This window comes from Piliocolobus tephrosceles, chromosome 16 (genome assembly GCF_002776525.5).
Source record: "Piliocolobus tephrosceles isolate RC106 chromosome 16, ASM277652v3, whole genome shotgun sequence".
Lineage (NCBI taxonomy): Eukaryota > Metazoa > Chordata > Mammalia > Primates > Cercopithecidae > Piliocolobus > Piliocolobus tephrosceles.
Window position 1 is genome coordinate 9,195,084 of NC_045449.1, and position 24,020 is coordinate 9,219,103.

General features: G+C 57.6%; 1 protein-coding gene across 1 annotated transcript in view; it reads left to right on the forward strand.

The window, feature by feature from the left end:
- The window catches only part of NTN1 (netrin 1), a 227,817-nt gene extending 204,239 nt beyond the window's left edge, over positions 1-23,578 (forward strand). Inside the window, exons 6-7 of the mRNA XM_023190889.3 lie at positions 4,317-4,391; positions 23,155-23,578. Coding sequence (XP_023046657.1) covers positions 4,317-4,391; positions 23,155-23,483 — 404 coding nt within the window. The 3' untranslated portion in view covers positions 23,484-23,578. The remainder of the gene's footprint in view (positions 1-4,316; positions 4,392-23,154) is intronic.
- The last annotated feature ends 442 nt before the right edge of the window (positions 23,579-24,020 follow it).

A 24,020-nucleotide genomic window follows, 5' to 3' on the forward strand; every position in this document is an offset into this window, starting at 1 on the left:
CATGAGGTCAGGAGTTCGAGACCAGCCTGGCCAACTTGGTGAAACCCTGTCTGTACTAAAGATACAAAAAATTAGGTGGACGAGCTGGCGTGTGCCTGTAGTACTAGCTACTTGGGAGGCTGGGGCAGGAGAATCGCTTGAATCCAGGAGGCGAAGGTTGCAGTGAGCCGAGATCATGCCATTGCACTCCAGCCTGGATGACAGGGTGTGACTCCATCTCAAAAAAAAAAAAAAAAGAAAAGAAAACAAGGTGAAAATTTTGCTTTAATACGTCCTTCTGGTCCCCACCAGTTCTGAAACTTCCCGTCCCTGGAGGAGGGATCGTCCCCACTGCCCCCACTTATTTCCTGCTTATTTGTTCTCTGGTCCTTGTCACTCTGTCCTCCCTTTTTTCAGGACCTTTCTGCTCATCAGACAAAGAGCCGTGTCCTGAGGTAAAACCTGAACAGGTTTTGCTTATTCCACCACCATCTGCCTTTAATTACTAGAGATTGCTCCCAGATCCCAGTGTTGGGTCATCATCAGTTTCGTTTTTGGCACTAGTGTGAATGTTCAGGTTTTCTCATTGTCTTGATGGCTATTTTGGAACAAAACGAGGAGCTACACGAGAGGCTGCCAAGTAGATGCCAGTTTGAAGAAGGAGTCAAAGCTGCATTTTAAAGCTGTGGTTGGTCCGTCTTGAAGCACTCTCTGTAGCTTTGTGTGTACCATAAAGAGAGAACGTACAGTAACATTTTCCTTGTTCGGGGGCCACTGTCCAGTGACCTCAGCTATCTGAAATACAACCTAAACAAAGAGTCCACAAGCAGCCAAATAGCTGTCACAGTGTCCATGTTCTGAAGGTTATTCACTTTACCCAAGGGAGAATGTTTCAGCCTCTCCTTCCAAGCCTAGTTACCTGTATTTTACATAGAGTTCTAGCAAGCTTGGTCTTTGTTTTCCTAGCAAATCCGAAGGGCATAGGGGACATTTTGCAACAAGCACACTGATCTGACAAGAATTTCCAGCTGACAAAAAGGAAAGACACCAAAAAAAAAAAAAAAAAAGCAAATGCAACTCCAAATGCTCAGAGGCTGATGTCATTTTCTGTAAGGGCAAGCAGCCTGAGGTTCTCTCTGAGCACTGTCCAGTTTGACTCAGCAGCCACCTTATCTGGATCTTTCCTCTGCCACACTGGGTGCTCAGTGCTAATCATGGATGCAGAGACTGTTCCCATCTCTCGCAATTGGTTCAGACTGTGGTTCTAACCCTGGCTGTGCTTTAGAACCATCTGGGGAACATTAAAAATTCAGACACTCAGGCCACTCCCTAAACCAAAGAAATCAGAAAGTCCTGGGAGCGGGACCCAGGCATCGTGATGCCACTGCATAGCCAGGACTGGGAGCAGGAGGTTAAGAGCAGGGGCTCGGCCGCCAGGCTGCCTCACTGGGCACACGACCTTGACCTGGTGAGTCACCAATATCTCTGTGCCTTAGATTCTCATCTATAAAATGGGGCCTGATTGAAGGGCCAAGACGAGTTCATCAACCGTGAGAACAGTGCCCAGCGCCTCATTAGTATCGTGGGAGTAGCTGCCATTAGTGAGGTACACACTGGATATTCATGGGTGATGACTGTGATTTGTCAAGCAGGGCCTGGGAGTGCGATCTAATTAGGCAGTGATGGATGCCACACATTCTAGGGCAGTCTCTGTCCCAGGTAGACACTTGGCTCTGGGGAGAAGAGCTGTAGAGGTTTCTAGGCTGGGACAGTGACGCCGAAGGGACAGGAGCAGGCTGTCCCAGGACTCATCTGCCTCCCTGCTGCCCCTCTGGGGCGGAGCTTACCTTTGGCAGCCTGCTCTGGAACCTTTCTGAGCTCTCAGTTCTAAGCCAGGCACTGCAGTCCCTCCCTCAAAGCATCCCTGAAGCTTGGAAGAGCTGACGTGCTCAAAGGCCCCCTCGCTGCGCCAGCCTGTGCTATCTACAAGGCTGAGTTGAAGGGGTGCACCTTGGCCCATGGCGAGGAGGCAGGTGAAAGGGATTTCCTCCTGACTGGAAATGAAAGCGGTGGTGTGGGATGATGGCTTTTGTAAAAATAATAATAAAAAAAAATCAACAAGAAGGCAAGGAGAATGGATTCAAGGCCGCCCCTGCGAGAACGTCACTCCGCACCGCTTGCATTCCAATGCGCTTCCCTAAGTGGAGAAAGCAGGAAGGGATTTCAGCCAGCTCACGTAGAATCGCCAGGACTTACGCACAACCTGGGTTCAGCCCCAGCAGTGGCTTTATTGTGAGCGTCATCTGTCCCTGAGCTGGCAAAGATGCGGCCCAGAGCAGCTGTTCCCCACAGGGAAGCACGGCCGCGGTGCCGGTGGTGCTGATGGCGCCGTTGACTTGCGTGTTTGGGCTGCCTCACTTTCATCCAACCTCTCAGGCTTGGCCACAGTAGAGTGAGGGCCACTCTTTCTGGACAGCCCAGTCCCTGCACCTCAAGAAATCCCTACTCCAGCAACCAAGCAGCCATCCAGATGGCAGAAGGGATGGGTACTGTGGCCACTAGCGTCGTGGAGCCGGGGTGTCATGAAGGGGCTCCGAGGGCTCAGATCATAGGCAGCAGGAAGCAGGGCTGTTTTTCTCCCATTTCCCCAGACTGGTTCCTAACTGGGGGCCCCAAGAGTCTGGCACAGGAAGCAGTGGGAGGCTACCACACCCATGGCCCCCAAGGTAGTGGGATGGAGCTGCGTTGATCTTCATTGAGGCATCAGTCAATACATCCCAGGACCTTGATGGAGGCAGCAGCCGCCAGAGGCCAGCCCTGGAGAGGCACCCTGAACATTCCCTGCAGATCTCAGCTCTGGATTGGGGTGCAGGCGGCACCAGGACGCCTCTGCTTTCCTGCTTGCGCTTCCCCTTGTGCTCCCACACAAATCACTCCTCGCCTACCTTGACCTTGGTTTCCCCTCTGCGGGACAGAGGCTGCCACCTACCCCTGGAGCAGCCGCCCATGTGTGTGCACGTGTATGTTGACTCTTTCCACACCTGATCCTCTTTTCCTAACCCCTCACCGGGACACACACCCAGCCGACTTCTACCAACCCATGCCACCACTGCTTCTAGAACAGCCTGGGCCCCCTGCAGCTCCCCACTCCTTCCCGAAGGCCAGCCTGGCTGGTCTTCCCCTCGGCAGTCTGGGAATTGCTAAAATACAGGGCATTCCTCATCCCTGGCTCTGAGCTCACCTCTGCTCACACGGAGGGGGAATCGGTCAGAGTATTGCCTAACCAAGAATGCAGGGATCTTGGCATCTCAGGCCAGCCTTGATGGTAGCTACCCGGCGTGCACTGGGCAGGCGGCTTACCCTCTTCGAGCCTCAGTTTTCTCGTCTGCAGAATGGGAATGGTACCTACAACATCAAAGAAGGGTTGTGAGAAGTGAATGAGATCCTGCCTGCTGAGTGCTGGGGGCAGGGCAGACCGGGGGAGATTTGCTGGGCCTCTGCGATGGGCTGTGCCGTCACGTGAAGCTGTCACACACACACACACACACACTTAGCGAAGGAATTGTGTCTCCTTGTTCAAAGAACAGCGATGGCTGGCAGGGAAAGGCCATGGTTGGGCTGAAGTGAGGAAGTTGCATTTGGGGGTTGACACAGGCCCAAGGGCTGGCAGGCCCTGGTGCCCCGCACATCCTGCTTGGCTCTCGGCTGGGCCCTGGAATTGTCCAGTGATACCCAGTGGACGCAGGCCCAGCAGCCCTGCCTCTCAGCAGTAGGGCCCATTAGAACTGAACTCGTCTTCGTCAGGCATTTTATTTGCACACTCCAGTAGAGTGGACACCAAAGGGGTTTTCTAATGCTTCATGGGCTGCTAATTTCCCCCGTGACCTCTTTTGTTGAGACCTGACCCCAGCCAGAGGCTCTGCGCCATGAAAGCCAGCGCCTGACACAGACCCGGGGCGCGGGGTGACAATGAGGCCTCTATCGGCTTTAATCAGGCTCCAGTTGCGTCTTAAGAATAGGGAGATTCTGTGTGGTGCTCAGAAGCCCTGGGTGGCAGGAGCCCCCCGAGACTCTCACGGAGGCCAGGGCGGCTGCAGGCGGTGGCTAAAGGATTCGTCAGGCCAGGGAGGGGGTAGGTGGGTCAGATGGGGGCCCTTTGTCCCTCAGGCCTCTTTAGAAGCCCAGTCCTGCCCTGAATGGCCGCCTGCCCGCCTGGTCTGGCCCATGGGGATCACAGGCCTCTGGCTATTTAGGGAGGCGGCCTCCTACTCTGCCCGCCAGCCTATTCATCGCCAGCCTAATTAGTTTTTGTCTGTGCTCCCCCCACCCCACTGCAGACTGCGATTCCTACTGCAAGGCCTCCAAGGGGAAGCTGAAGATTAACATGAAAAAGTACTGCAAGAAGGACTATGGTGAGTGAGAGTCCCCTTGTGTGGGGAGGATGGAGGGGGCCACGTGACCAGCGAGGCACTGGGGCTGGGGTGCAGCTGGCTTCCGGTGGGTGTTGGTCGTGGAGACCCTGGGACTGATGGGAACTAGCTGGACGGATCCCATGCCTGGGAATTTCTCATCCTGGGAATTTCTCATCTTTTCCTCCTTGGCCCTCAGAGACAGGGGGCGTGAGGAGCCCAGCGGCCTGGTTTCTCCCCTTCACCCCCCTGAGCCTGGGACAGGCTGGCCTCTGGCCTTGACTCTGCCCCTGATGGGCTGTGTGGCCACAGATCAGTGGCTGTACCTCTCTGGTCTTCTGTGTCTGTATGGTACTGTGGGGATTTGAACCGAGTCCACATTGCTCAAAGGGAAGCTCTCTGGGCATCAGACAGGGGCTGGGAGCTCCCCGGTGCATTTCAAATGTTCCGCCAGGCTGTAGCGGGGCCGGAAGTCTGCGCTGTAAACGGCTCACCCCTCATTCCCATGCACCGGAAGTTCCAGTGCCCGGACCTACGGGGCAGAGAGTCCTGGGGGCCACCTGCAGAGATTGCTTGTCACCTGTGACCTCAGGCTCCCTTCCCAGGAAGGGTGTGTCCTGTCTGCTTGCCCTCACGGTGGTTGTGGAGGGCGGAGACGGTCTGGGAGCCTGCAGGAGGAGGGCCCCGCCATGGCCAGCAGGCAGGTGTGTGTAAAGAGCTGGGGCTGGTGGCGGGGGCTCTTCAGAATGGGGGACGCAAACAGAAACCCCGAAAGTATTGTCCAGCTGAGCACTGGCAAGGCCCCTGTGTACAGCCAGGGCATCCATGTGAGTGGCTGAGGCCCCCCCACACCATAGGCCAGGAAGGAGCCCCAGGCCCAGGGCTCCTGAATCCAGGCGTGGTTCTTTCTAGCATGGGGCCTCTCCTTGACCTGGTGGGCCAGGGAGTGAGCCTGGGGCTGGTCACCCTCTTCTGGGCCCACAGTAGTCCATATCTGCCCGCCTCCCTCCGTCCTCCTCTTCACTCCAGCTGGACATAGCCCATCTTTCCTGTCCCATCTGTAGCTGGCCCCAGGAGGTGCAGCCCCCATCCCCTCAGTGGCCCTGCCAGCCCCAGCACCTCCTGGCCGCCTCTGGGAAGGCGGAACGACCTCTTTGTTCTGCTCAGCTTCCCAAGACTGTCCTAATCATATGCTGCTCAGGGGATCTGGGATGAGTCCCATTGCTTACCTGAGCCTCAGTTTCCTCATCCGTAAGATGGAGATGATGCCATTTGCTGAGTGTATACTGGGAGGACACAGCACAGGTGCCTAACAGGCTCCCAGCAAAGAGTGATCTCTGCATCCAAAGGAAGCTGGTGGGGAAGGGGGAGGAAGGACGAAATGGCGGTGGAGGAAGTGGGGTGAGAAGCGAAGGCCACCTGTGGAGGGGGCCTCACCGTCCAGAATCTGAGCTCCGTCCCTTCTCTGACCCTGTGAGGGTCCGGTGGCCCTGCCCTGGGACTCAGGCCTCATGGAGATCCTAACTGGGCCAGCTGCTTGAAAACAAGGCTTTCTTCTTTAATAAGGACAGTGGTCAGGACCTTTTAGCATAGTGAAATAAATGACGAGGCCCAAAGGTATCCAAAGGAATCTGGAGAACTTCTAAAATGTTCTCATTTATCGTGTGTGTGTGTGTGAGTGTTCCTACGCACACTCCCAACACACACACTGAAGCCAGGGTAAGACCCCAGTAATGCAGCCCCACTCCCCACAGGCCTTCTGGCCTCCCACAGGGTGAAGAAGAGCAGCTGGCACGTATTCTGCATCAATTCAGAAGCTGCCAGGCCATGGGCATCGACGTTCAAGGCCCTCCAGGGGTCCACAGTCAATTCCTAAAAGCCGCGTTAAGCTGTATACATCCCAGGGCAGTGCAGAAACGTCAGACTCCCACGGGAAAACAAACCTGGATTTAGAAATCAAACTTGCAGTTACATTAAGTTAAAGGAAGTGCTGTCTCCACGCCCGGAAAGTAGGGGCCCCGGCTTGTTTTGAAAGGAGCTCAGGGCTGGGCGCGGTGACTCACGCCTGTAATCCCAGCACTCTGGGAGGCCGAGGTGGGCAGATCACTTGAGGGGGTGAGTATTTGAGACCAGCCTGGGCAACATGGTGAAACCTCGTCTCTACAAAAAATACAAAAATTAGCTGGGTGTGGTGGCGTGCACCTGTGATCTCAGCTACTCAGGAGGCTGAGGCAGGACAATCACTTGAACCTGGGAAGCAGAGGTTGCAGTGAGCTGAGATCACACCACTGCACTCCAGCCTGGCTTCCTGGGTGACAGAGTGAGACTCCATCTCAGAAAAAAAAAAAGGGGCACATATGGCCCCTGAGCTGCAGGGACTGCATCCTCCCAGCCCTGGGTCTTCAGTGGCCACTGGGGACTGTGAGGTGGGCCATGGGGGCACGCCTCTCCCCATTCCCCTTGGCAGCCCTCCTACGAGATGAGGACTTGAGCAGGAGGCCCAAGGCTTTTGCAGCTTTCCTAGGCTTTGGACCTGGGCACCACAGTGCTGTCCTCCTAGCAAAGCAGCGGACCCAGAGGAGTTACGCGTTGCAGAGGGAAAGCCCTCTGCTTCTCCTCTCCCCATCCTTCCCTGCACAAGGCCTAGGGGTAACCTCAGCAAGGAAGTAGGAGGGGAAGGGAGAAGATTAGGTGGGCTTGCTTGGGGGATGGATTGTTTGGATCGCCTGTTTGGTTTGGTTTTAGTCTTGAATAACCCTTTCAGCAGCTACACTGTGGAGAGGCAGCTAGGAGCAGGGAGGAAGGCACGGACTCACAGCCTCTGCTCTGTTTTTCATGATTTTAAGTGAAATCATGAAAATGGGGCTTGTAAAACTGCCCAAAGCCGATCCTGTGTTCCACCGGATTCTATTTGACTCAACCTGGTTTTCTTGTCCTCTGACTTTGTTTCTTCCAGTGAATTCTGCCTCCCCAACAATGTTCCCGGGGGCACTTTGGCCCCTCAGAGCTCTCCTGGCCCCTCACCCCTTCTCTCCAGGCAGCCCCTCTCTGTCTGCTGAGCCTGACACCCTCCTTTCATAGACTCGAAGGAGCCCCTTAGGCCTTCCCTGCGTCCTGCCCTGTTGTAGCAGCCCTGGGCAATGGGGGGCATCTCTCTTTGTCGGGGAAGGGTGGGGCACAGCCTCAGGGTGCCGTCGGATCTTCTGTTCCCTCACTCAGCCTTCCCTTTGCCCGACACCCGACTCCCTCATGGGTTATCAGTGAAGCAGGTGGCAGGGACGGTGGACTTCAGGTTCAGGTCATAGGCAGTGACATGGGCCTGGCTGGGTGAGGTGACTTGCCCAGTCACCCAGCCAGGCAGTGGCCCGGCCTCCCGCTCCTTCCACAGAGGCCTTCCTTGAGCTTTTCCTTCCCATCACAATTCCTGCAGAGAGCTGCGGGCCAGCCCCATGTGCTTACCTTTCTAGACCTCATGGTGGTTACCCGGCTCCTGCCCTGACACCCACGGCCCAGGCGCCTCACCCGGCTGTCTACATTTCTGCTGCAAGACAAGGCTGGAGGAAGAGCAGATGGCCGGGGGGGGGGGGGGGGGGCAGGGGGGCCACAGTGGGATTCCCCCAGGGAGATGATAGGGGCTGGGGCTCTGGCACCACTAGCTTTCATGTCCTCCTCACCACGCTCCAAGCCTGTGACTCCACAGCCAAGACTGACACTGTCCCTGGCGTTCCTCAGCCCTGGGAGTGGTGGGGTGTTTCTGGTTCCAGGACCGTTCCTGGGACTCTTGTGGTCACTTAAAAGTTGGGGACACTCCGGGAGGCTGAGGCGTGCGGATCACGAGGTCAGGAGTTCGAGACCAGTCTGGCAAACATAGTGAAACCCCGTCTCTCCTAAAAATACAAAAAATTAGCTGGGTGTGGTGATGTGCACCTGTAATCCCAGGGAGGCTGAAGTAGGAGAATTGTTTGAACCTGGGAGGCGGAGGGTGCGGTGAGCTGAGATTGTGCCATTGCACACTAGCCTGAGCAACAGAGTGAGACTCTGTCTCAAAAAAAAAAAAAATTGGGGAGTCTTCCCCACTCCCAGCTCAGCCTGTGTGTTCAGGCAGGAGGCAGGCCAAGAACAGTGTCTGGAAAGGGATTGCACGGGCTTCTGCGGAGGGCTCAGAGGAGCCCTGCAGAGTTGGGGGACAGGGCCTTGGGGAGTGTGCTTGGTCAGAGAGGAGTGAGTGGCTCCACAGGGGCTGGCGGGGGCCCTGAGGACAACGCCAGGCCCACAGGTTTCTCTGAGGCTGGGGCGAGGCCTCCAGTGGGCTCTGCTGGCCTCTATGGAGAATCTCCCATGAGTCATGTGTTGGGTCCCGGCCCCCCTGAGAAGGTGTGTGTAAGGGGGTGTCCCTCCCACACAGACTTGGGCCAGCCCAGGGAGAAGGTGACCAGCAGGGGGAGGGCAGGAGGGAGCTGGCCTGGGGATGAGAGAGCAGGGGAGGCCAGGCCGGGCGGGCCAGGGCGGGCTGGGCAGGGGCTCCCTCGGAGGCTGCGTAATCCCCGCTCTCTGACTGACACCCGGCAGGGGGCCAATTAGGAAACACGTTTCCTTCACCCAGGGCACTTGGATGTTCCAGAAACCGCTAATTAGAACTTCGGGTTTGCTGCCCCTGCTGGGTGAAGAGCAGGCCCGGCTGCCAGCAGCCCCGGACCCCCTTCCTCCTCCAGGCCTCGCGGGCCAGGCCTTGCCCTTGTGTGGCTGAAGAGCGTGGGTCAGGGACTCCGCGGACCTGGGCAGCGGCCAGAGGGTGGAAGGTTGGGGCGGTGGGGGCCGATGAGAAGGGGCCTGCGGGCTTGGGACACCGGCCCTGCCCCGTGTTCTCTCGGGCACACACAGTGAGCCAGAGCCCAGTTCCGGTGGGCTTGGAGGCACAAAGCAAAGGGATTTGGGGTGGGGGGCTTCAGTGCCAAGGCCCTGCCATGCCACTCACATTGGAGGGACCCCAGGACCGAAGGGAGCTCTGGAGACGCAGGTTCCTACTTTGCTGTGTGACTGGACAGGGAGCTTCGCTGCCGGGGCCTCGGTTTCCTCATCTGTCACATGGAGGTGTAGTCTAGGGCACATGATATCCTTCTAAGTGAGACCCTGGCCGTGTCCCATGCCCACAGCAGGCACCGTGTCTAAGGGGCGGGGGCCGTGGGGAGGCTGTCTCAGGTCACCTGGCCGCCCTCTCCTGGGGCACTCAGTCCTCTGTTGCCCTCTAGGGATCCGGCTCTTCTTGCAAATGCTTGAAGGAGAGCTGCCAGGGAGGCTGAGTGGGGAGCAGGTGTTCCCAGAAGACAGGTTTTATTATTTTCAAGCGTATTCGTGATTCCTGCCAGCTTCTCAGGAAAGCCCAGCCTTGGAGGGACCCTTCCTCTGCGAGGAGGTGGCGAGTGAGTGGCATGGGTGCGAGTGGTGGCGAGTGAATGGAGTGGGTGGGTGCGTGCGTGCCCACCACACAGCTGGCATCCTGTGGGGCAGCTCAGATACAGGCGGAGCATGGCCCTGCTGGAGGCACCTGCCCTGTGGTCACACAGCACACACCTGAAACCACAGTCCCAGAAACCACCGCCAGGGGACTGAAGCATCCCAGCCCTGCCCCACGCGGCCCCGCCTCACACCCCACCAAGCCAAGAGGCTTCCTTGGCAGAGCCCCTCTGCCTCCTCCTCTTCCCTTCCCATCTCCCTTCCACCCGCTTCCGCCTATCCCATCCCCGTGCTCCTGGTGGGAAGCGCCACTGTTCCATCCTCATTCACCTCCTCCCGTCTGCACTACCTTCCACATCTCACACAACCAGTGTGCTCCCGTCCACACCACTCACAGGCACACATACCACACACACCACACTCATCACACACCATCACACACACACTATCACACAGGCACACACACCACACACATCACAGATACACAGACTATCACAGTCACACACACATCATACGCATACACACCATCACACACACCACACGTACTTTATCACACAGGCACACACCACACACATCAAACACAGATACATAGACTATCACACACACATGCACAATCAGGCACACACACCACACACGCATGCACACAGGCACACGCATGCACACACCATCACACCACACACATCAAATACATCACAATCACACAGATACACACCACACATACGTGCACACACAATCACATCACACACACCAGACACACATCATACACCACACGTACTTTATCACACAGGCATACGCACACTACACGCACACATACATACCATCACACACCACACATCAAACACAGATAAACTATCACAGGCACACACACTATCACACACACACCGCACGCATGCACACTATCAGGCACACACACCACACATGCATGCATAGATACTGTCACACATCACAGTCACACACATCAAACACACCATCACACACCCCACACATGAGATACACCATCACACACACTATCACACAGACACACGTGCACACACACATCAGATATGCACACCATCACACAATCATACAGGCACACGTACCACACACATGCACACATACACCACACACATCAAATAGATACACCATCACATACACATTTTATCACACAGGCACACATACCACACATGCACACATACACCCTATACATCAGATACACCATCACCCACACACACTGTATCATACAGGCACACGTACCACACATGCGTGCACACACACCCCACACACATCGAATAGATTCGTCATCACAGATTTTATCACACAGCCACACATAACACACATACCACACATGCACACATACACACGATATACATCAGATATACACAGCATCACACACAGGCACACACTTCATCACACAGGCATAACTACCACACACACCATCACACATGCGTACAATCATACACATTACACATACCACACATCACACACATTCACACACTACACCACACACATCACACGCACACTCCACGCACATCACACATGCCTACAATCACATACACATTACAGATATCACACACATTCACACTACACACATCACACATTATCACACACATGCACACACCCCATCACTACACACACATCACCACACAAACACAGCATCACACAGGCGTACCCTGTCACACACATGCACACACCATTACACATACACCGTCACAGCAATGCACATCCCGAGAAGTCCTGGCCCCTCGCACACCCGTTTCCACCCCCAGCCGCCCCTCCACGCCCGTTCATTGAGCGCCTGTTATGGGCCCCATCCTGTCCTGGGTGCTGAGCTTGTAGGTCTGTGTGAGGCTCAGTCTTGACCCTCGGAGAGCTTACAGTCTAGGAGGGGAGACCGACACAGACAAGAGCCACAGAAGGAGGGGTGTGGCCGGGTTGCAGCGTCAGGTGGGCACACACACAGTGTGGCCCATTCTCTAGAGAGGGTGAGGGTGGGAAGGCTTCCTGGAGGAGGGAACCTGAGTAACCAGTGCTCACTGGGCAGAGCAGGGCTCCCAGGTGGAGGGAGGAATGTCTCCAAGTAAGAAGCCAGGCATAGCACGGGGAAACGGGAGAAGAGTATGTGCCGTTTGTGGGGCCCAGTGCAGTGTGGGGCCCAGGGAGGCTGGAGAGAGGCCAGTGTTGGCCTCATCAGTTGCATCCGTGCACCGAAGCCACTCTGATCCCTCCGGCTCACGTGGACACGCAGGGGCTCCCACCCATGCCCCCATCCCCTGCCTCAGGTGGCCTGGATGCTGCCGCTGGCCTCTTCCTACTCCCTGGGACTCAGAAAGAGGGGAAGACAGAGAGCTCCCATTCTGAAAGGTGAGATCATCTCACTTCTGCCAGTTCTTGGAAAAGTTATTCGTTCCCAGAAATGTTTATTAGTCACCCCTTTTGTTGAAAGACATTTTGGCACCACCAGATGGAAAAATCAAAATGCTTCTCACAGGACGATTCGTCTCAAGTATTCCGCCTGACATCCCACAAGGATGATTTCTGAGGATACAACTCAAGGAGGATGTTCTGTTGGCATCTGTGGGGAGAAGCCGAGTCTGTTCAGCTGTGTGTGTGTGTGTGAGAGAGATTGTGTGTGACTATGCGTGTGTAATTGTGTTTGTGACTGTGACTGTGACTGTGTGACTCTGACTGTGTGAGACTGTGCGACTGTGTGTGACTGTGCACGCATGTGCTTGTGTGCTCTCTTGGGGGTCCGTGGAAGCAGTGGGCCTGGGGACCTGAGCAGAATTCTAATTTGCATCGGTGTACCCTGTGTGTGCCCCGGCACCTCCCAAGCCAGTGGAAACCACGTAGAGGACTTGCCTATCCAACAACCGTTCCCTCCTGCTGCTGGGCCGCGGACCGGGCACATCACAGCCTTGGTGCTCATCCTTATTTAATCTCCACAGACAGACACCTTGCGAGGGAGGGATTTTCATTCCTGTCAATGGAACGCTGGGACTCAACAAGATAAAATACCATGCGCAGGATTAGGTAGTCCACGGCTGAGACCTTGCTTCTGTCCCACACCCCGGAGGCAGGCGCGGCAGTCCTTTAGCACACTCAGGGACTGGGACCCCAACGGGACCCTTGACTCTGGAGGAGCCTTGGAGGAGAGGCCACGGAGACATCTCTGTGGGCAAACAGGTGGCAGCGGGCACCGTGGTGCTGGGGATGTCTAAGATGGTGCAGCACGGGCACTGGGCATGGTGGCAGGGATGGTGGTGGTGGTGGGTGGTGACGGCAGAGGTGGAATCGGTGATGGGCATGGCTGTGTGTTGGAGGAAGCTTCCAGGAAGACCCCTGATGGTGAATGGGGAGACCTAGCTGGAATGGAGGCGGGCATGGAGAAGAGGCAGTGGGGGGAATGACCGTGGCTCACTGTGGAGCTGATGTGGGTCAGAGCGTGGCAGGTGGTGGTGACTGGGGCTGGTGGATGGATCCCGGTCCTGGCTCAGCCCTTGTCCAGTTGCTCAGGCTGGGAATCAAATGAGCGGAAGTGGGGAGGGTCTCACCATTCCCACCGCTTGTCTCCAGCTAGCCTCAGGGACACGGGGCTTCACAGCAAATGATGGACTCTCCCCTTCAGTAGCACCCTCTCCCCTTCAGTAGCACCCTCTCCCCTTCAGTAGCACCCTCTCTCCTTCAGTAGCACCCTCTCTCCTTTTCTTGACCTTGGAGTCAATGGCGATTGCTGCTCAGGCTCAGTCCCTTCAAGTGCGGAAAGCTGGACAGGTTATCACCCCTTTGTAGGATGAAGTTACTATGTCTTGGATGTGGGCACAGATGTTAGGGGAGCACCCTGGGGGCTGTCCCCCAAGGTCAGGGCCCATGCTGTGGGCCCAGAGGCAGCTGTGATGGCTGCGAGAGGCCACCTCCCCCGAGTATTGACCCCCTGTCCAGGGACAGGACACAGACCAGCCAGCAGCACGTGGCATGGTGTTTCGGAGGCTTGCTGACCCCTGGGGTCACTGGCCCCTGGGGAATCCTCTGATTTCCCCCACCAGATGTGACCCCCCTCTCCCCGAGTGCCAGCCCCATATGGAGGCCAGATGTGGAGCTGGGCCCGTGTGAGTCAGCCTGAGGTCGTGGAATGCGGGTGACCACCAGGTTGGCCAGGGAGGGCCAGTCGGTCCCCATGACAGCTCGACAGAAAAGCCCCAGAGCCCACAGGAAGCTCGCTCTGGTGAGAGCCCGGTGGGGGCAGGGTGCTGCGATGCTGGGGCCTCCTGGCCCAGGCGGCTCTGGGGGGGATGCGGCCCTTCCCAGCACAGTGACTTGCCATCCCGCAGAGGGGGAGCCCTGAGGGGAGAGGTGGGCCCCAGAAGGGCCCTCCCTGGGATCTAGGCAGCTTGCTGGCCCTTGTCGGCCCTCTCCCCGGAGCTTCCTCTTGTCTCTCCCGATGCTGTTTTCCTCTCCTCTGAGCATCCTGGTTTTAGGAAGCAGGGGTGGGGAGGGAGGGCTCTAAGGGGCCACAGAGGCATCTGATGAACGCTATCTCCTGCCCTTTTACAGATAGGGACACCAAAGCTCAGAGTGGGGGTGGGGTGGGGATCTGTCCAAGGTGCCCAGAGTGTGCGGCTGGGGACACCAGGCAGGAAATGCTAGTCTTCTGGCTCAGCCATGCCCTGTGCGTCTCTGACCACAGAGCACTTCTGCTGACGCAGAGCGCAGGTGGGCATTTTGTGAGGTGTTCCGGGCGGCCCTCCCCTGGGATGAGTGCCTTTGGTACTGAGGACCTCAGCACCTCTGTCATTGTTCCTGGGTTTCCTCCCCAAGGCCTGTCCCAGAGTCTTCACAAACCTGCCAGCTCAGCTCTGCGTGTGCTGGGCTCAGGCCTCTGAGATACCGTGGGGTACCCGGGCGGGGGGGACCCCAGCCTCCCAAGAAGCCTACAGGAGCTTTGGGAGGCATCTCTGCAAGCCCTGGCCCCTGAATCCATTCATCCAGCAGCACTCAGCTCTGCCCCCGCCCTGCTGTGGCTCCTGGGTCTCAGCTACTTCCTTCAGGTCTTCTCAGGGAAGCAGATTTTGAAGATGGCTTGACTTTTAGGAGCTGACAGGAGTTCCGAGCCAAGTCCCGTGTATAGAGGGTGCATGGATGCTCATCCCACATGGGACAGGGCTCCACACCAGGGTGCCCTGGGAGCGGCCTGGAAATGGCAGCCCAGCTTGTGGAGAGGGGATGCTCTTGGTTGTCGGGCAAAGGGCTTGCTGGAGGTGGCACTTTGGTGGGGAAATGGGCAGTGTTTGAGAGGTTCTCAGCCGGGCCACTCCCGCTCTGTGGGGTGCTATTAATCTACATCTGTAGGTCTGGTGGGCTTCTGGCTGAAACACCCTCCACACCAAGCCTTCTGGGAGCCCCGGAGGGAGCTGAAGGTGGACTGGACTGAGCCCACGCCAAGGGAGGCTGGATTTCCCACTCTCCCTCCTCTGGAGGCTGGGCCCCCATTGCTGCTGAGGGTGCTGGCCTCGGGGCGTTGCGGGGGGATGCTCACTGCTCCATCCTCCTACTGGGTGGTTCTCGATGGCATGTCCCACCAGCCCTGCCCTCACCGATGCCTTTGTTGTGCAAGAAGCTGGTTGGCTGATCCAGCCAGCCTGGGAGCACTGGGGCTGAGCCAGAGGTGGGAGGGCCTCGGCGGAGGGAAGCACTATCCACCCTCCAGGATGACTCTGACAGCCATGTCCCTGCCTCTGGTGGGCCCAGCCCCATCAAGGGTCAGGGGGACAAGCATGGAATTCGGAGATAGCCAGGCTGTTTCAGTTCCTCCTAACAGGAGGAGGCGGCTGCGGCTTCCTCCCTGGGTAGCAGGCTCTACCCCGGGCTGCTGTGCTGGAGGCAGCAGCCCCCATGCTGAGGGCGCCCCAGCTGGGGCAGGGCAGGGCCCAGATCCACTCCCCTACTTAAGCCTCTTGCAAAGAAGGGTGCCAGTCCCCTGATCTCTCTTCACTGATGAGCCTCGGGGTGCAGAGCTGGACAGGCCAGGCCTGACTGTGCCCACTTCCCAGGGGGACAGGGCTGGTCTCCTCCCCAGGGGTCTGGCTCTGATTCTAAGACCACCTAATGTCCTGTCCTCCAGGGACCCCCAGGTAGACAAATGGTCTCAGGCAGCTAACCCCTCTCCCTTTCCAGAAACAGAGCCCAAGCACCAGGACCTAGCATGGGAAACTGAGGCAGCATCCACACTGCTTTCAGTTCTGTGAGAGAGGGCCATCCTGTTCTGTCTTTGAGGAGAAACCTTCAGCCAGCTCTTAAGTTGGGTATCCTCATCTTGTCCAAGTCCTGGGGCAGGCCCCTGTGGCAGGCACATGGCAGGAGATCCCTGAGGACTCCTGAGGGCAGCGGTGGCAGTTGCCAGGCCTAGCCACAGTGAGCCTCCAGCCCTGTCTCGTTTGATGTAGACTAGGCAGGAGCCACAGTGACCCCCCGCCATCTCAGGTGTGGTGGCCCCTCACAGTGACCCCCTATCCCAGGTGTGGCGGGCGGCCCCTCTCCCACATTCCGTGGCAGGGAGTCGGGAGAGGGCAAATGAGCATCACTGAGACCAAACCTTGGTTCTTGGCGGCCCTTCCTCCCTTCGCAGGGCCTGGGAAGCATGTGCTGAGAGTTGCATTTCAGGAAAGCAGCTGCAGCTCGTGACACGCTTTCCACAGCGGGAGATTTATGGGGCTGCGCGGCTTTCATGGTTTCTGTGGGGTTCCTATTCTCCCCCTCATTTGTCCTGGCCGCTGTCTCGGAGGCAGATGGGTGACAAGCCTCCCCTAGCTGGACCGGCCCAACAGGAAGGTATGGCTGGGTGGGGGAGGGGTGAGGCTGACCACCCCAGCCTCCTCCGGAGGGGGAAGCTGCTGGGAGCCACTGGGGGCCCACCTCGGGCAGCCCATAAATCTATGAGACCTCCAGGAGGCAGGAAGCCTCCCCGCGGAGGTGTCCCACACACTCAGGCCTTGCCAGGGAAAGGAGAAGGGCCAGCAGCCCCCCGAGTCTGTGCCGCGGCCACTCCCCCAGGGCCCAGCCTGCAAGTTGTTTATTCCGGGCTGGGCCTTTCCTGCCATGTGTCAGTTCCCAACAGGCAGATGAATGAGCAGCATCTGTAGCTTCTGCACCGGCCGGACAGCTTTCCTCCAACCTGGCCTGGGCGGGGAGCTTTGATCCCAGCAGGAGGTCCCCCAAATCTGCAAGGAGGGGCATCTGTCAGTTCCCATCTACTCCTGCCGCGAACTTTCTGGGGTGGTGACAATGCAGGGTCCTCAGAAGGCCTAGAGCTCACAGGCTATGGTGGCTCCCGGGCCCGGACTGGAGCTGGGGAAGGAGGGAGGGAGGTTTTGGATGGACTGGGGTCTGGACAGAGGACAGGGCTCCCGTGGGGCAACAAGTTGCCCTCTGGAGGAATCTAAGCAGAGGCTGTGACCTGGAGCTCCCCATTCTTCAGGTTGCCTTTGACGGCCTGGTCATGGGTCAACACTGGGACTCTGAGGAAGTTGAGGTACCCCAGGAAGGAAGACCCAGATGCTCACTCGGGTACCTTGCACTGCAGCCAGGAACGCGGGAAGCAGCAGCTGAAAAGCCACCCAGGGCTGGACAGGCCAGGCCTGACTGTGCCTACCTCCCAGGGGACAGGGCTGGTCTCCTCCCCAGGGTCTGGCTCTCCGGTTCTACTTCTGCCCTCCTTGACCAAGGGAAGTGCTCAAGGCACTCCGCCTGCCCTGGGCCTGCCTCCTAGCCCTCTGCCCCCTCGGCCGGAACCAACTCCACACTGCTGCCGGCTGCCCTTGGTGACCCTGGCCCCCACGGACCTGGCCCTCAGCCGCTTTCTCACCTCGGAGCCACAGCCAGCCCTGCAGAGCCCCATGTGGGCGTCTGCTGTGGGGCGGAGGAAGGTGTGTGCTCCTGTAGCCGGGCGGCAGGTGTGGGTTAGGGCAAGGGAAGCCAGTTCTCGTGGCTCACACTGCCCTGGTGGCTGAGAGAGTTCTTGGCATGAAAGACCTTCCTGTGAACCCCAGAATTGCTGAAAGGGAGGGCCGCTGCTGCCCCACCCCACCTGCAGCCTTGTTCCCCGAGCTCTGTGGCTGGCTGCAGAAAAGGAGGGTTTACTGCACGGAAGTGGGGTGGCCCATGGGCTGCAAGGGCAGGAGACAAAGCTCAGCCAGGTGCCTAGGACTGGACAGCAGAGGCCACTCCTGGCCGCCCTGGAACTGCACTCTCTCTTCTTGCTTTCCCTTGGGCATCTGCTCTAGGAACCCGCCTCCTCTCCATGGTGGAGCACCAGGGCTCAGTTACGCTTCCAGTCAGCCCAACCCATTCAGCATCCAGGGTTCCAGTTACCAAGTCCCAGCCCTGGTTTTGTCTGCACTGACAGCAGATCCCTGACCTGAGCAGAGACCGCTGGGAAGAGCACACCAACTCACTTGTAGCAGTCAGCTCTGCGGGCAGCAAGGGCTCAGAGGAAGGGAGGATGAAGTTGAGCTGTGGACCCTGGGATGCACTTATGATAAAACCAGAAGCACCAGCAGGCGGAGGCCAGGCTCCCCTCCCCAGGCAGGAGGGTTGAGGAGCTCTGCTAACATCTGCCTCATTGACTTCCTTGTCTCCGCTTTAGAGAATGGCCATTCTGGCTTAAGGTGGCAACCTCTTCCTGTACACCAGCAGTCCCTAATTTTTTTTTTTTGGAGATGGAGTTTCACTCCTGTTGCCCAGGCTGAAGTGCAGTGGTGTGATCTCCACTCCCTGCAAACTCTGCTTCCCGGGTTCAAGCAATTCTTCTGCCTCAGCCTCCCCAGTAGCTGGGATTACAGGTGCCCACCACCACGCCTGGCTAATTTTTTTGTATTTTTAGTAGAGACAGGGTTTTACCATGTCGGCCAGGCTGGTCTCAAACTCCTGACCTCAGATGATCCACTCGCCTCGGCCTCCCAAAGTGCTGGGATTACAGGTGTGAGTCACCGTGCCCAGCCAGCAGTCCCTAATTTAAGGACTGTCGGCACACTTCTCATCTCCCTGGTCTGACCTCACCATCTGCCTTTCTGAGAGCAATCTCGTCTCCTTTCTGAATACAGGGTGGGGGATCCCCTGCAGAGCCCCCAGTTCCAGCGTTGTTGAAGACAATTTTTGGGACATCAGTGCAAGGACAGTGGGAGTTCAGGCATGCTAAGGGCTGAGGCTAATTAGCTTGGGGTGAGTTTCATCGTATGGGTGTGTCTTAGTTCTGGGCTGCTGCCACAAAACCCCTTAGACTGGGTGACTGATAAACAACAGAAACTTACGGCTCGTAGTTCTGGAGGCTGGAAAGTCCAAGACCAAGGTGCCAACAGATTCCGAATCTGGTGAGGGCTTGCTCTCTGCTTCAGAAATGCTGCCTTCTTGCTGTGTCCTCACACAGTGGAAAGGGCATGGGAACTATGCCGCCTCTTTTTTTTTTTGGAGACGAAGTCTCACCCTGTCACCCAGGCTGGAGTGCAGTGGTGTGATCTTGGCTCACTGCAACCTCCATCTCCTGGGTTCAAGCAATTCTCCTGCCTCAGCCGCCTGAGTAGCTGGGACTACAGGTGCCTGCTGCCACGCCTGGCTAATTTTTTATATTTTGGTAGAGATGGGGTTTCACTGTGTTGCCCGGGGAACTCCTGAGCTCAGGCAATCTGCCTGCCTCAGCCTTCCAAAGTGCTAGGATTACAGGCGTGAGCCACCGTGCCCAGTCAGCTTCTTCTATAAGGGCACTAATCCTACCCACAGGGTGAAATGCTCATGATTTAATCGTGTCCTAAAGACCCTACTTCTTAATATTCTCTCACTGGATATCAAGTTCCAACAGATGAATTGGGGGGGGGGGGATACTAACATTAAAACTATGATAGGGTCTAAGAGGCCCATCCTTGAGGCCGTGGTTCTAGGATGGGCAGAACTGCCCATAACCCACTGTGCCAAGCCCCCTGGTTGGGTGACATCACAGGTACATCTGGGTTGGGAGGGGCCCCGGGTTCCATGTAGCCCAGAGGTCCCTCTCATTCCTCACTTCAAGCCAGAGGTTGGTTGGAGGTGACAGCAGCCTGGCGGAGTGCTGTGTGGCTGCTGATGCTCGTGCTCCCAGACCTGCAGCGCAGGTCTGTTTGAGGTCACTGTTGCAATGCACATTTTGAATATTTTCAGCTGTACATGCACGGCAGGGGCTTGGCCCATGCACTGCATGTGTAGCTCATACTTAGTGGGCTGTGTAATGTGTAGAGGGGTTGCCAAGGGCAGTGGAAATGTGGCCTTTTTCCAGCGTAATCATGATTCCTACCACTACCTGCCCCTGCCCCCTGTGGCCAGGACAGCTCCCACCCCTGATGTTGCTGAGATCTGCTGCGGGTGGAAGGACAAGGGCTGGTTGCTTTCTCCCGACGACCAGTGTCCATTGTTCTATCCCTGTGGACTCTCGACAGCAAGGTGTCCAGGCGGGAGGGTACCTTTCAGGGCTTTGCCCTTGGTGTTAGGCAGTTAAGCAGGTCCCCTTCAGGCCTGTGTGGCTGTGCCTGGAGATGCATAGGGGGCTGCTTTGGATGCCACGCCTGGTTTCCAGGGCATTCACTGATGGGGGGAAGCTCAGAGACCAGAGGGTTGCGCAGGGCTCACTGGCCCTTCTGCTATGACCCCGGGGAGTGAGAAGGTCCCTGAGAGGCCTCTGGAGGAAGTCTAAGGCTAGGCCTTCTCCAGCCAGCTCTTTCTCTGGGCTCTTCTCAGCAGTGAGAGTCTGCCAGCTCTGCCCTTCTGCCTGGCCCTGAGCAGAGGCCCAACATCCCCAGAATCTTCAAGATTAATTGTATTAGCTTCTAGGGCTGCCAGAACAAAGTACTACGGACCGAGTGGCTTAAACCACAGAAACATTTCTCACAGCTCTGGAGGCTGGAAGTCCAAGATCAAGGTGTCGGCAGGGTTGTTTTCCTCTGAGTTCTCTCCTGGCTTGTAGATGGCCACCTTCTCGTGTCCTTACAGGGTCTTCCCTCTGTGCATCTGTGTTTTCATCTCCCCTTATAAGGACACGGGTCATAGGGCCCACCCTAATGACCTCAACTATACTTAAATGTTTTAAAATTTTAATGGGTACTTAATTATACTTTAAAGACCCTATCTCCAAGTAAAGTCATCCTGTGAAGCCCAGGGGGTTAAGCTTTCAACAGAGTAATTTGTTGGGACACCATTCAGCACACAGCACCAACAGATGCTCTGAGCCTGGGATCAAAGCTGCGCTCTCCCAGATCCCTAGCTCAGGGTGCCTCCCACAGCGTCCTTGTTGGGCCACTCCAGCCCATGCTGGCTGGGGACACTGTGGCTGTGCAAAGGGTCTGAGGTGTCCAGCACAGCAGAAACAGCCGTATCCTGAGCTCATTCGTATTCAGCTCAGTCCTGGGGAGAGGGAAGTGGGGCGCTCAGGGATGCCTGGGGTGGCTCCCCCATTGCTTAGCTAAGGGGCTCTCAGTTGCCATGGTGACCTCTGTCTGCACAGTCAAATACACTCAGCCCAGCCACTTCTCTGGGCTGGAGGGCTCCCCCCACTCCAGAGTTCACACTGTTGAGTCCCTTGGTGACAAAAACATGGAAACGGTTGCCATGGCAGCCATTCTTTGGAGCCCTCAGACTGGAGTGCAAAGTTCAGGATGCCCAGGGACAGCTGAAATGAAAATATGGGAAAACGTGCTTCCCTCGCCCTGGAAGGATGAGTCGGTTGGCATCTCAGTGCTCCCCTGTGCCTGGCTGTCCCTGCCCCTCCCCATCCCCTGGTCCATGTGTGGGTACAGGGGGTTGCCCTGGGAGTGAAGGAGCAGAGTGGCCCCCGGAGATGTAGACAGAAGCCAGCCAGCATGGGAAGGCAGGCTGAGCTGGGGTGGGTCCATTGTCTGGAGTGGTAAGTGGGGAAGTGACTGCTGGGCGTTCCCTGGGGACATGTGCTTGTGACTGCTGAAGCCACGGAGCTTGCCTGTGTCTTGGTTTCTTCAAGTTGCTGCTCCTTTCTCAGGAGGGCTCAAGTCTGCTTCACGGCCCAGCCTGGGGAATCAAGTGCTTCGCCTAGTGAAGGCTACAGGGTGTGAGGGGTGGGCTTAGTGAGGGGAAGGGACCCTGCTCTGACAGTACGGGGCAGGTGGATGGCTGTTTCTCTTGAACAGAGGTTGAGTACAGCAGTAGGCCTCTCCAGGTACCCCCTGGCCTGGGGGCAATGATCATGTGTCCACCTCCAGCAGGTCCCCAAGAAGGCTCCATGAGGCTCTGGTGACCTGAGATGCACCAACCAAAGGGTTCTGCAGTCAGGGTTGTTTGAGAAATCAACATATGTATACAGGATTCTTAGGTTAAAGGTTCTGAAAAGTTCTGCAGTAAGAGCAAAGTTTCTCCTTTATTTATTTATGTAGCATTTCTTTTTTGAAGTCTCCCTTACTATCTTGCAGAAATGACATCTGCGAACATTTGTCCTCTGAGTCAACAGCATCTCACCACTTGTGAGAAACACATATTCCAGGGCCTCACCCAGATCTATTGAATCTGAAGCTCTGGGGGCGGGGCCCAGCAGTGTATTTTCACAGGCCCCCCAGGGGATTCTGATGCATGCTCCATTTGGGGAAGTCCTCTACTAGGGAAAATACTGGCAGAGAATTTGGAGTAAGAGGAATGGTCTGGGGACCTTGGGCAGCACAGAGGAAGGGAGGCCCCCTGGTAGGGATGGCTTAGACATGGGAAGCGGCAGGTCCAAGGACCCCGGGGCTCTGGAAAAGGCACTACAGCCACCCCAAAGGGTGGGTTCTCATCTTCTGCCCCTGAGCATTGAGGACCCATTATGGTTTTCCGAGACTGGTTGGAGGACCAGGCTGTGTGTGTGGAGTGCCACGAGGTCTGGTGTAAAGTGACTTGGGTCTTGGGAAAAGCGCACCCCTGAGGAACTTCCCTCTGCCCCGCCAGCATTGCGCTCACCCGAGCGCCTGCCCTGGGCAGACAGCCTGCCCAGAGTGCTGGGGGCGTGGGCAGCACCTGTAGGCTTCCTGGACAAAGTGGGTCTTGACAAGGCCAGGAGATGGCTTGTCCCGACGGCAGTGCTGGGTGGCACCCTCAAAGCGTGGGAGGCGAAGCTTCTTGGAACAGCGGCCTTGGCCCTGGTGTTAGCAGGTGGGGGTCTACCATCAGCTTGCCACCACCCACGCGCTCCTCCGTGGGACACTATCTGCAGTCACTTCCTGGGGCTGGGTCTCCTTTCCCTTCTCCCCAGGCTCAGGCAGGGTGGACCTGGCCACAGCAGCTGGGGGCCCACCCGCCTGCCTGTGCTTCCTTGCAGCCGTCCAGATTCACATCCTGAAGGCGGACAAGGCGGGGGACTGGTGGAAGTTCACGGTGAACATCATCTCCGTGTACAAGCAGGGCACGAGCCGCATCCGCCGCGGTGACCAGAGCCTGTGGATCCGCTCGCGGGACATCGCCTGCAAATGTCCCAAAATCAAGCCCCTCAAGAAGTACCTGCTGCTGGGCAACGCCGAGGACTCTCCGGACCAGAGCGGCATCGTGGCCGACAAAAGCAGCCTGGTGATCCAGTGGCGGGACACGTGGGCGCGGCGGCTGCGCAAGTTCCAGCAGCGTGAGAAGAAGGGCAAGTGCAAGAAGGCCTAGCGCGGAGGCAGCAGGCGGGCGGGCGCCAGGGCGGGGCCGAGCGAGAGCGGGCGCCTGGGCCCGGCCGCCGCGGACTTGGCCCGCGAGGGCTTTCCCAGGTTGGGGGAGGGAGGGGGCGGGGCCGCACGGCGCGGGGGGCGGGGCCCTCGGCGGCCCCTCCCCCGGTCCCCACCCTGCGCGCCCCGGGCGAGAGCCGTGTGCGCGCGGGGCGGGGTGCGTCGGCGGCCGGGCCCTGGAGAAATGAGGACGAGACGTAGCTACCTCACGGGGCTCCTTCCAGAGCAGAGACGCACTTCCCTGGGGCTGGGCGCGGCCGCCGTGGAGGGGCTGGGGGCGGGCGCAGAACCGCACAGCTGGGGCCGCAGGCGCGGGGCGTGGATGGCGCGGAGACGGGGACGGGAGGAGAACTGTGAATTCTCAGGCCGGCAGTCTGGGCGGGGTGCTGAGCACCGACCATACCACCACCCCACACGCGCAGACGGGATCCCCACTTTCTCCCCGGCCCCTTCCTTCCTTCCTTCCCCGCGGGCCACCTGG